Source organism: Bombus affinis, chromosome 3 (assembly GCF_024516045.1).
Source record: "Bombus affinis isolate iyBomAffi1 chromosome 3, iyBomAffi1.2, whole genome shotgun sequence".
Classification (NCBI taxonomy): Eukaryota; Metazoa; Arthropoda; class Insecta; order Hymenoptera; family Apidae; genus Bombus; species Bombus affinis.
In genome coordinates, this window is record NC_066346.1 from 17,322,749 (window position 1) to 17,333,770 (window position 11,022).

At 36.4% G+C, this 11,022-nt stretch overlaps 2 protein-coding genes and 2 long non-coding RNA genes across 7 annotated transcripts; 2 read left to right on the plus strand and 2 right to left on the minus strand.

Annotated features, from left to right (window-relative positions):
- The first annotated feature begins 2 nt into the window (after window positions 1-2).
- Window positions 3-1,464, plus strand: LOC126914424 (DNA replication complex GINS protein PSF1-like). Of its 4 annotated transcripts, none has more exons than XM_050718368.1 (6): window positions 3-218; window positions 298-362; window positions 431-737; window positions 809-944; window positions 1,176-1,273; window positions 1,358-1,464. In XM_050718368.1, exons 1-5 carry the CDS (start codon window positions 150-152, stop codon window positions 1,205-1,207), a joined length of 609 nt encoding a protein of 202 aa, XP_050574325.1. In that variant the 5' UTR covers window positions 3-149; the 3' UTR covers window positions 1,208-1,273; window positions 1,358-1,464. The 4 variants fall into 4 exon arrangements, with proteins under 4 accessions (XP_050574325.1, XP_050574326.1, XP_050574327.1 ...); XM_050718369.1 differs by having other exon boundaries at window positions 1,376-1,464; XM_050718370.1 differs by having other exon boundaries at window positions 1,211-1,273.
- A 2,055-nt stretch (window positions 1,465-3,519) lies between these two features.
- On the plus strand, window positions 3,520-9,970 carry LOC126914408 (NF-kappa-B inhibitor cactus). The gene is made up of 3 exons (XM_050718336.1): window positions 3,520-4,641; window positions 5,855-6,207; window positions 8,627-9,970. Exons 1-3 carry the CDS (start codon window positions 4,190-4,192, stop codon window positions 9,022-9,024), a joined length of 1,203 nt encoding a protein of 400 aa, XP_050574293.1. The 5' UTR covers window positions 3,520-4,189; the 3' UTR covers window positions 9,025-9,970.
- Window positions 5,492-5,855, minus strand: LOC126914435 (uncharacterized). Its single transcript, XR_007709656.1, has 2 exons — window positions 5,706-5,855; window positions 5,492-5,640 (listed from the first exon to the last, which is right to left on the minus strand). It is a non-coding gene; the product is annotated as an uncharacterized LOC126914435 (long non-coding RNA).
- LOC126914437 (uncharacterized) lies at window positions 8,051-8,573 on the minus strand. The gene is made up of 2 exons (XR_007709659.1): window positions 8,313-8,573; window positions 8,051-8,217 (listed from the first exon to the last, which is right to left on the minus strand). It is a non-coding gene; the product is annotated as an uncharacterized LOC126914437 (long non-coding RNA).
- Window positions 9,971-11,022: the final 1,052 nt, after the last annotated feature.

Genomic DNA, 11,022 nt, shown 5'->3' on the forward strand with positions numbered 1-11,022 from the left:
TGGCTTAGTTATGTAGCAATTGGTCATTTTTAAATGTAGTCATTATTAAAGTTAGTCGGTAGTACTGTATTCAACAGCTGATGTTCAGAAAATTTTATTCTTATTATTATCAGTAGTATTATATATATTTTTAACCATATTTTTAAAATATGTATGGAAGAAAAGGCTTTAAACTTATTTCAGAACTAGATTTATATTCTGATATATTACCATTCAATGTAGGTTGTATGATAAAATAATGTTATGATGATATTAGAGATAATTAAGTAATGATCTAAAAAAATGATTTATTTATAGGAGGTACTTGTTAAAGAAGTTTTACAGGAGATGCAATGTCTCTATGATGCAAACGTAGCAGATAGGTTTGTACAAGATATAACAGTGTAAAAATTAAAACTTAGAAAAAGCTTATTGTTGAATACACTTTCAGCAATGCCATTAGGAATGATGATAATATGGCATTATTGCCATCGGTACAGTTGAGACATACAGCATTAAAAAGAAATAAAAGATGTGTCTTAGCATACATATATAACAGAATGAAAAAACTAAGAGAATTACGATGGGAAATAGGGAGCATTCTACCACCAGAAATAAATTCCAATCTATTAAATGCTGAAATTCAATGGTTTCAGTCATATAATAAGTCTTTAGCTAAATACATGAGATCTTTAGGAGAAGACCATGGGTTCAATCTAACAACAAACATGGTACCTCCAAAAACTCCTTATGTAGAGGTATATATAAAATAGATACTCAAACTCTGTTCTAATAACAGTTAAATGTACAAAATGTAATATTATTTCAGGTCAAATGTGTAGAGGATTTTGGAAGATTGGAATTAGATGATGGGCAAGTTATTTTGCTAAAAAAAAATACATATCATTTGCTACCAAGATCTGTATGTGAACCATTGATACGGCAAGGAATTCTTGAACATAAGAGTACATGATATTATTATTTTTATATTCTGTTAAAATAAAAATTATATTCATAAAAAAAATACTTTGTTTATCAGACCCAAATTTTATTGAAATATATATATATATATATTTATGAAGTATTTAAAACACTTAAATCTTAATTTTATATGGAAGAAAGTGCATGATTTATTTTTATTCAAAATCGCATTTAAAAAATTGATGAGCCCGTATATTCATGTTTACTTTCACTAGGAATTTCCCGTGTAAACTTAAATTCCTTATAACAGCGCGCAGTTGATTCAAACAGTTGGAAGCTTGTCTGCATGCGCTGCATTACGCCTTGTGCTCAAGTGAGTTAGTTTGTTTGTCTCTATCATAAGATTTAATCTATTTTTAACCTAATCTTATACATAGAATAATATATGTAACTACAGATTCTTCCCTATTGACAGAAGACGATGCAAGCAATTCATTTTAAATCGATCCAATCGACTAACGTGAGCTTCATTTGTTGCACTTGCGGCTTGACATCTTTAAACGGGTAAGTGATCACTTAAGAAATATATAGTTACTTTTTCCAATAAATTATTTGCATTTTGTTTAAATCTGCTTATAATTTTTATTCGAAAATAATTTAAATATCTGACAAACAGATTGTTGTATAAATAATACTTTTCAATACAATACATCAGAAATTTACAGAGCTGACTCAGAGCTAAACAGGTTCAAAAATATAATATGTTTTATTTTTATTTCTATCGTAATAAGGATACAACAAAATACTAATACTAGTATTTTATCTTTAGCTTCAACTTTGAGTCACTGTATTTCTCTAGACTTTGAACACTTCAAACATCATTAATATGTTTAACTTTGTAGAATACAAGTAATTAAGAGGTGCTATTGTTCTTTAAAAAATTTATTTACCATTGAGGACTTTCCTAGACTTTATAAATGAATCACATCAGAATCACATCGCATTGTGAATGACATCAGAAATGTCATCGTGTGAGCGCATTCGATACATGTACGATGTACAAAAAGTGAATTCAAGGTGCGATAACTAAGTTATTGATAATGAATGGTATATCTATCGGTGAATTTTGCAAATGAATTCGTGAACAATGCAGATATAATGTGTATGTATACGTACTGAGCTTATCACAGTTAGGTTTTTCCCAGATAGCTTTCGCACCAAATTCCCATTCATCGTTATTATAAAAAAAGTTTGGTCACATCCTTTCTCACACAAGGTCAGTGACAAATTTCCATCAATAAATCACACATTATCAGATCGATAAGGAAAGATTTATATGATTGTACAAACAGAAATAGTATTCATGAAATTATTCTATTCATTATTAACCAACGATTACATAAAATTATATAATTCATTTGTCATTGGTCTACAGATTAAGACTATCATTTACAAATGCTTTTACAACCTTCATCAATTCACAGTGGCCTTTCACTCTCATTTATGTAATATATTAATATGAGCTATTTTTCCGAAATAAGAAAGTACATGTTATGACAGCGGTCTGGGATTATCGGTGTACTAACGGTTTGTGTAACGGACGATAAGAAATACGTTTTCCCTTTGTTTTAAGGTCGAGTGTTAGTAACCATCTTTGGGGAAAACCGTATTTAAGCTCCCATGAATAGGACCGAGATTCACTTTCAGAGCGCATTGTACCAACGTATCTTCTCTGTTTACCTACTTTGTAATACCGTAGTATTTGAAATTATTTATAAATATTGGTAAATCTTCTAAGTCGGAAATGTCAATGGAATTTCCGGTGAGTGTGCATCATACGGATTGACAATTCAAAAAGAAAGTAGAACGGTGAAATCTGCATGTTCCTACAGAAACATATACGCGTTTGACATACTCGTTCACAATAACTTAACGCTTTCCCATCACTCTTTGAGCACCTAATAAAATTTGATTTGAATTTATCGATAATTCAAATGCGAAATAAAGATTTAAGCCATAGTTCATTAGATTCATCATTCTCAGTTAGCAAACGGATACCTGTCTTTTTACTTCGTAAAAAATAATAAAGGTAAAGAAACGAATGTCAAGTAGATAAATTACGACCAGGTAAATGACTGTAAAGCGAGAAAATGCGCGTTCGTATGCAATGTTGCGACGTCGAAAAATTTCTTCTGCGCCCGATCAGATACTGTAGTAAACTTTAGAATTTGCTTCTCTTTTAGATCGTTTTGTACATTATCTGAAAAGTAATTTCATAAATAATAATTGATAACTTATTTAGAAATACTCCTATGATATATGTTCGTATATATCGGAAGATAAAGATTTGCTTAAAGAAATGAAATAATCCATCAAACTACTTCCGCGTAAAATTGCGAAATTATTTGCGGTAAATAAGGTGGGAATTCTTTCATGGAGTTTCCGATTCAGCTTTCTTTTTCTAAACTGGTTATCTAAAGAATGCCAAGTTAAATTGAGTACACAGTGTATACGCGCAGCTGGCCCTGCCAGAGGATGATGGGTTTTCCCACCCCTACCTTTCCCCTTTGAGAGCTCACAAACTGCTGATACCGCTAGAGGTTCCACTGTGCCGAGCGGCCATCGTGGAAGTTATTCAGCGCGTCACCTAACATTACACGATTAGTTCGTTTCCAGACAGCGCGTTGAGTGGAGTTTCGACACAGTTACAAATTCGCACGGTTATCGAGTATATATTATTTTGTTTTCTTTCTCTGCAGTTCTCCGTCAGAAACATAAACTTTTGTTCAACAGACCTAACCTTTCCTTCGAAACCGTCTTCCTCACTAATATGTGAAATTTTCTGACGAACGCGAAATTATCGTGGAACGACGTGCACTAGCCACCGTTATTTACGAACACACAGTCAAAACGAGAATGCTACGACAACGAGAAACCGAATACACGTAAAGAAGCCAGCTGTTCGAGGCGAACGACAATCGAATGATTGCTCGAATAAACGGAGCAGTGGCGTCGCTTGCGAACGAACGAAACAGAGACGAATGTGTTCTTGTTCAGAGAAGGAAGGACAATCGAACGAAATCGTAAAAGTCGATTAAAGCATCCGCACGGAAAGCTACATATATTCGCCGTGTCAAGATTTTAGAGAAGTATACATAGTGGTGTATACACAGTGCGTCGGCCTGTGTGTCTGTGTATATGTGTATACAAGTCGCATGATAGTTTTCCTTCAGGCAGAGCGGGAAATAAGTAGATTTTCGGCCGCGGATTGAATATTGATATCGAAAAGATGTGGCATTCGCCGAGAACGACACCGATGGAGAGCAATGTTCCAGAAAACGAACAACAACAAAAGTGCGAAGATCAACGTAATTCGAGCCACGCCGATTCCGGATTTCTCTCCAGTGGGAATCTCCAAATTAGTTCGGAGCTGTGCGACTACGAATTGAATGCTGCAACAACCGCACCCGTCGCCCCGGAACCAATGAGAGCAGATAGCGGCGTGGATCTTGGCTTAAGCGAAAGCTTGAGCCAGCTTACATTGAAACAAGTTACATTAAATCCTCTGGCAAGCGGCAAGGTTCAGGTTGAACCTACCGTCGAATTGACTCCGGTAATCTCCGAGAAACTCGAGCAAGAAGACGCTTCAACGTTGCGACACGAGCCGCATCAATCCCTTGACAAACCGCTCAATAAGGAACCTTGGCAACTCTACTATACTCAGGACGACGATGGTGACACGTAAGTAATCTAGATATTATGTATTTTTCCTTTTCAAAACAAGTTTGACCTAGTTTTAACAATATATAAATTCCGATTAAGTTGGCACGTGTCGTGTCATGTGCGTCACAAATAGAATCGTAAAGACGTCATGTTTCTGAAATTTCTGATATGACTAACGAGATCGTTAGCGAGCAAAATAAAGTGATAGTTAATTTCACGTATATATATGCAGATCGGCGCATGCTCCGTTTCGAAGCAACCTGTAGCCCGCGTTACTTTCAAGAGTTTTAAGCGACATTATTGTTTTCGAGCGTATCGGCCGATATTGCAATAATAATAACGTATTCCGTTCAATGGATGTTCTTCTTTGTATGATGAAACAATGACTTGATTTACATATAACCTGTTTCCTTGTATCGATTAAAACGTAGGAAGTGTTGTTTTATATAATACACGTAATACATACGTATAGTCTCATAAAGAAAGCATCGTAGATGTTAAGAATTTTAAACAAAACAAATAAAAAAGATAATCGTGCCATCGTTCCGTTTAAATGATATGACAAATGGTATTTTAAGATAAATGCCTTTATCGAGTACAGCTGTTGTTTTTCTGATCATACGAGAAATATGTTAATCGAAGCAAATATTGTTACGCGTCATCGTATGCGCGTAGATCGGCCGATTGTCTCGTACGCTTTTCGCAAGACGAGGCACGTTGATCAATTAAATTATTGTAATCGCAAGATATACATCCAAGAGATCCTTTCAAATTGCGATACGTCAAGGAGAGTACAAGGCGACGGGGGACGATAGGACCAATGCCTTTCAGGAACAACTTCCGGGAACTTGAAGCAATTATATACAAATTCTTTTTTTACGCCATTTTCCTCTTTTCGTATTATAATGTGTAATACGAGTTATACAATTAGAAAATTCTATCAAAACGTTGTACGCGTCATCGTTGAATGACGAAACATTGACCTTTGCACATAGAGAATAAACTGTGAAACAAACTCTGAAATGAGGAAAAGAAATTATAGTGGCGCTTCGAGGTCGAAGCCTACTCGCGTAAATACGTACATTATCTCCACCAATGACCAATGTAATATCGTGATTACCCATTGCAGAGCGAAAAATTGCAACACATTCTTTTTCATCTTTATGCAAACATCTTTCCTTAAGGCCATTAGTAATCGTTTATTTTTTTTTTCTCTCTGTCTCTCTCACAGGCTACTTCATATGGCCATAGTGCAAGGCTTTCTGGAAGCTGCGTTCAGCTTGATAAGAATGGCACCACATGCCTGCCTTTTAAACATTCTGAACGATGATTGCCAATCGCCCCTGCATCTGGCCGTATTGACACGACAACCGAGGGTCGTTAGGCGGCTTATTTTGGCAGGTGCAAATCCGGCATTGAGGAACTTCCGCGGAAACACAGCTCTTCATTTGGCGTGTGCTACCGGGGATCTTGCCTCCGCAAAGGCACTTACCGATCCGTTAACACACGTGGAAAGGAATTATTTACACCAAGGAAAGGAAATACCTGCCCTGCCACAAAACCTAGAACAAAGGAATTACGATGGTAATTAACAAATTCATACTCCTCATTTTTTCTCCATTTCACCTTGCTTATTCTAACACTTCTCGTGTGAATTAACATTTGCTGTTTATTCTGCTTAAATCCCATCGGTGATAACGTTTTATGAATGAATGAACAGAATAGCAACGCAAAGTAGTTTTAGTACATTCGCTAAATCCTTGAACATTTGACGATGATGTATGACACAAAAAACACTGAGCACAAAGCCTGTCCTTATTAATGGACAATAAAAAGAAACCCAGGGAATAAGATGTTTTGTCAAGAAGGCAGGAAACGCGCGTGACGCGGGTTTAGTATCGTCCGCGGAAAGGACAAACGAAGCATCTCGGAAAATCCTAACAACTTTTACCGCATGAAACAACAGTCATTGGCATCGCACGCGCGCGCGCCGCGCACGAAGAACAATTCTGTAACCACGATTATGCGCGGGTTTCCCATGATTTCATCGAGGATCGAGAATGATCCGTTATTCCGTTTATTTCGTTCGGAAATTCCATGAAGTTAAAGTATAATCTCATTATCGACGATTCATGATATTTTTGAGAAGAGTGATCAACGTCACTCGTCACTTTCAAACAGATAGGATTTTTCGAGATGTTTCCAAGTAACAATCGCGTTATTCGTAATTCCAAAGTAGCTTCCTTTTCAGTGACTATTGAAACGAGAATTCGAGCCGCAGCTAAATGTGCTACGGATGCTTCGAAGAAAAGTTTAGTCAGAAATCTTTTCCACTATGCCTTTTGTATTCGTTGTCTATGCATCTTTCACAGACTCCAGTGTAATTACATTTACAAGATTTCCTTTTGCTATGCTAATTTGATATATCCGTGGTTTTACGTTAAATATTTCAAATTGCGATGCCTGAATAATCGAACGTTGAACGTTAGCTCTTTTACAAAGCTCCGGAATTCCCACATAACGTCATCCATATACTCCATTCTAGGCTTATAAAATAGATGTACACATGGAATGGCAAGCTGTTGGCGTAACGGCTGATTTTGGACCATGACGAAATAAATTAAGCTACGCTTTTGCTATGGATTTTTGATCTAATCGCAAGCTCGCGTGTCTGTTACTCGATTCTTACGTTGCGTCGTACGTACATACCGGTGACGTACAACGTGCTTTACGTCTTATCGATTTGTCAAGAAAAACGTAAACATTCGCGTGTGTAATTTTATCGATGCGAACGAAAAAGCACATGCTCGAATAACTAGGCTTAAATTAGAAAGACATACGGCCTTTCGTGATACGTATGATTCAATAGTGGAGCAGCAACGTTAGGGGTTCAAGTGTAGTCGCGGTGATTCGGTCGATGAGACGCGCCTAGAGAATTTCACGGATGAAGCAATTAGGTAGGGGAAGAAGAAAGTGAGGAGAAAAGAGTGTTGCGGTATTAAGCTCGGAATACACGCGACGGAATTTTGGCGCGTCGTCTGTGCGTGCGTGCACGCGCGTTACATCACGCGCGGCGCGCGATGAGACAGAAAGCTCGAAGCAGATGTTTTTGATATTTAAAAATACCTGCGCGACTATTTGCGTGTCGTGATATTCTTGCCTCGGTTCGACTCGATTCGACTTGGGAAACCCCACAATGGCGTGGAAATCGGTGGACACGTGTATGCTTTCACCCTTGAACGTTTTCGTCGCAGAGAACGAAGCGAGAAAGGAGAAAGAAAGTCAACGATTCTTTTGTTGCTCTTGATTCTCTACTTTTAGAGAATGAAAACCGAAGAAATATCCGATAAAAATTTAATCTCCTTGCTTAAAAGTATCATTCGTAATAAAGAGCAAATCGGTAATTGACAATACAATATCATTTAAGTATATCGAGAAATGTCGAAATATATAAATAATCTATTTCTTTATGTACTTCTAACGCAATTGCGTTTCGCGCATCGTGCATCGATACGTCTCGATAAGAATAGAAACATAAATATTTGCGCGGTAGAGATCAGCTCTCTGAAGCTCCCTGTTGCGAGGCGAGTTCAACTGCAACAAAATTAGTAATTATATTCCGCCAATGTACATGCTGCCGATGGTAACAAGGGAGGTTAATTTTAGCAGTTACTTTGATCGGTACGAACCTAGTTTGGACCGCGGGACGCCAGCCAAACCTCCGACGACAATGATTCACCACGTCTTCCTAGTTCTATCTATATCTTGTAGAAGCATGTGACTCGGTCGCATCGTTATGAAAAGTACGCGTTTCCACCCTCGTTAAAGACGTACGAACGTATATTAATATAAATGATCTTTTTTTTTTTTTAATCGTAGAACAATGTATTCAATGTACTCAAACAAAGTATTCATTCATACGTTATCATACGTTAATAATTCATATATAAGTCATACGTTAATCGTTCTATATTTTATGTAAATGTTATACTTTGCGTTTTAGGAGAAATGTGTTTGCACATAGCCGCCTCATCGGGTCAAGTAGAGTTGGTACGGCTTCTGCTACGCCTCGGAGCGGATCTTGAAGCCAGAGAAGCATTGGCGGGGAGAACAGCTCTTCACCTCGCTGTGGAGCATGGGTGTCGGTCAGTGGTCGCGTTCCTCCTTCAGGAGTGCAAACCTTGCTTGGATACGCAAACCTACGCCGGACTCACTGCGTATCAGGTAGCTCTGTGCTACGATATTCAACTCGCAAGGGAATTAGTAAGACTGGGCGCAACACCGGAACCGCTTCCAGAGTCAGATTCCGACAGCAGCGATGAAGACGAAAACTCTGCAGCTAATAATTATTTGCCCGCGATCGTGAGACTTCGACAAAACGTGGTCGGTGTCAAAGTATAGAAATATTTATCGATACGTTGACCAACTTAACAATTCGGTTTGTTGTACGATGAATTATTTAATTGATTATAATATCATCGAGAAATCACTATCGACGATGCCTTGACAAATGGTCGTGACGATACATCACGATACGGGTACATAGGGTAGACAGAGATAGTTCGAACTTCGACAAGTGCAAGTATTAATCACATCAAACCGAATATGTTTTATTTGCTTAAAGCTAATTAGCAAAATCAGTGTGAAACGTATTGTAAAAACGAAGAAAACGAAAGAATACACGAGGTAACGAAGGACGAGCAAATATATAAATATGTCTAATGCAAAAGTGCTTCAGTAAGAAGCAACTATTATACTTCGGTAACGAGAGAAACGATAACGTTCGAAACAAATAGAATCGTTGCAATATAGTAGATAATCGACTGCAAAGGATTTACATTTACGCTTAGGAGATCGTAGGATCTCGTCCTGTAAATATAGAAGAAAGTATCAGACTTTTTTATTCGAATAGTGTGAGAATGTAGCAGTGACATCCGTACGTTTGGAAGTGATTTAAAATAAGAATCTACGCTGATATAAAAAAGTATAAAAAGTAGTATGTAACAGAACATTCGTAATTTCATTGTTCATTTTAAGGTGTACATACACATAATTTATGTTAGATAAAGAGACCGAAATAACACTTATGAATAGGACTATTTATCAAAGAACGTATCAAAGCTGTACGGAGCTTTATTACGCCAGAATACTTCGGTATTTTACTGTGAATGTTCAACGTGTATTAATTTCCTCGTTCCCCCTCTCCCTATTGTTGTATATAGTCAAGTTTTGTTAGTATCGTAAATATGTTGTTTTTACGGTATCAGCAGTAAAAGAAGGATAACATTAACGTTGTTACATAACGACGATAATTATTTTTTAGTAATAAAAAGTCTTAGAAAATTTATCATATATTTTAGAATTTCTTTTGCCGATAAATACGAATAGCGAATGATTGTTAACAAGCATTAGCAAATATATAAGATTCGATTTTCATTATTAGGCGATAAATACAGTAAATACAATATGAAAGCTCAAAAAAGGATGAAATCTTATAGCTAATTTTGCAAAAGCCAGCGTAAAAATATGGAGCAAAGACCGGCTGTTGGTTATTTCGAGTTCGTAATGTGTAATGGTCTAGGCATTCTAAGAAGTCTGTAGACTTATTCCTTTTTGGGGGAGTTCGGTCTGCGAAGTGCACAGGTTCCGGGATATATTTGGCTCTTGGAAAAGAGAGGATTCTACTAATCGTCTACTAATTTTTTGGCTGTAAGTAGTAATTCATTTATATTATGTTATATTTACATTAAAAATATAATAATCTGAATCTTCTATCTTTACAAAGTATGTATGTATTTATGTTCCTTGTAATGTAACAAAAAAATACTCTGAATTGTATGATAAAATATCCGAGTGCGAAATATAATTCTAGAGATAATTTTACGGTTATCGAACTGCTTACGAACGAAAAAATGCAACACGACAAATATCTGGGATTCCCCAGTTACTCCAGTTTGCTGATGGAAATACCAGGTTCTGTGGCAACGAAAGTAATGTCAGATCAAGCAACCTTGGACACTAAACATTTTACCACACAAAGTTGTTCGTACGAATCGTACTTAAAATGCACCTACGTTCGTGAATCATTATAATATATGCACATATATGTCCTTTTTTATTTAATACGCTTCCATGATCGGATTCTACGATTAACTTGTATCGTAAATCCGAGCGTCTTTAGACTGTAACATTAGAACCATTTTTTAGTGAAATGTATATAATACATTTGTAATGTAATGTATATACAGGTTCATACAGAAAAATTATAATAATAAGCCATACAAAACATGAATTAAAGGCCAAAATTCTGTTAAAGAGAATCTAAATATCTAATTTAGAGACGTAGTTAGAATTATGATTGTTTGTGGTTAAGTACATACACATATATATGTATTTATT

Bases quoted from the DNA above. Each gene is read 5' to 3' on its own strand.
- LOC126914424 (XM_050718368.1), top strand. From the start codon at position 150: ATGTATGGAAGAAAAGGCTTTAAACTTATTTCAGAACTAGATTTATAT. The intron at 738-808 runs GTATATATAAAA...ATATTATTTCAG, and splicing joins CAAAAACTCCTTATGTAGAG to GTCAAATGTGTAGAGGATTT. The intron at 945-1,175 runs GTACATGATATT...TACTTTCACTAG, and splicing joins AGGAATTCTTGAACATAAGA to GAATTTCCCGTGTAAACTTA.
- LOC126914408 (XM_050718336.1), top strand. From the start codon at position 4,190: ATGTGGCATTCGCCGAGAACGACACCGATGGAGAGCAATGTTCCAGAA. The intron at 4,642-5,854 runs GTAAGTAATCTA...TCTCTCTCACAG, and splicing joins CAGGACGACGATGGTGACAC to GCTACTTCATATGGCCATAG. The intron at 6,208-8,626 runs GTAATTAACAAA...TTTGCGTTTTAG, and splicing joins AGAACAAAGGAATTACGATG to GAGAAATGTGTTTGCACATA.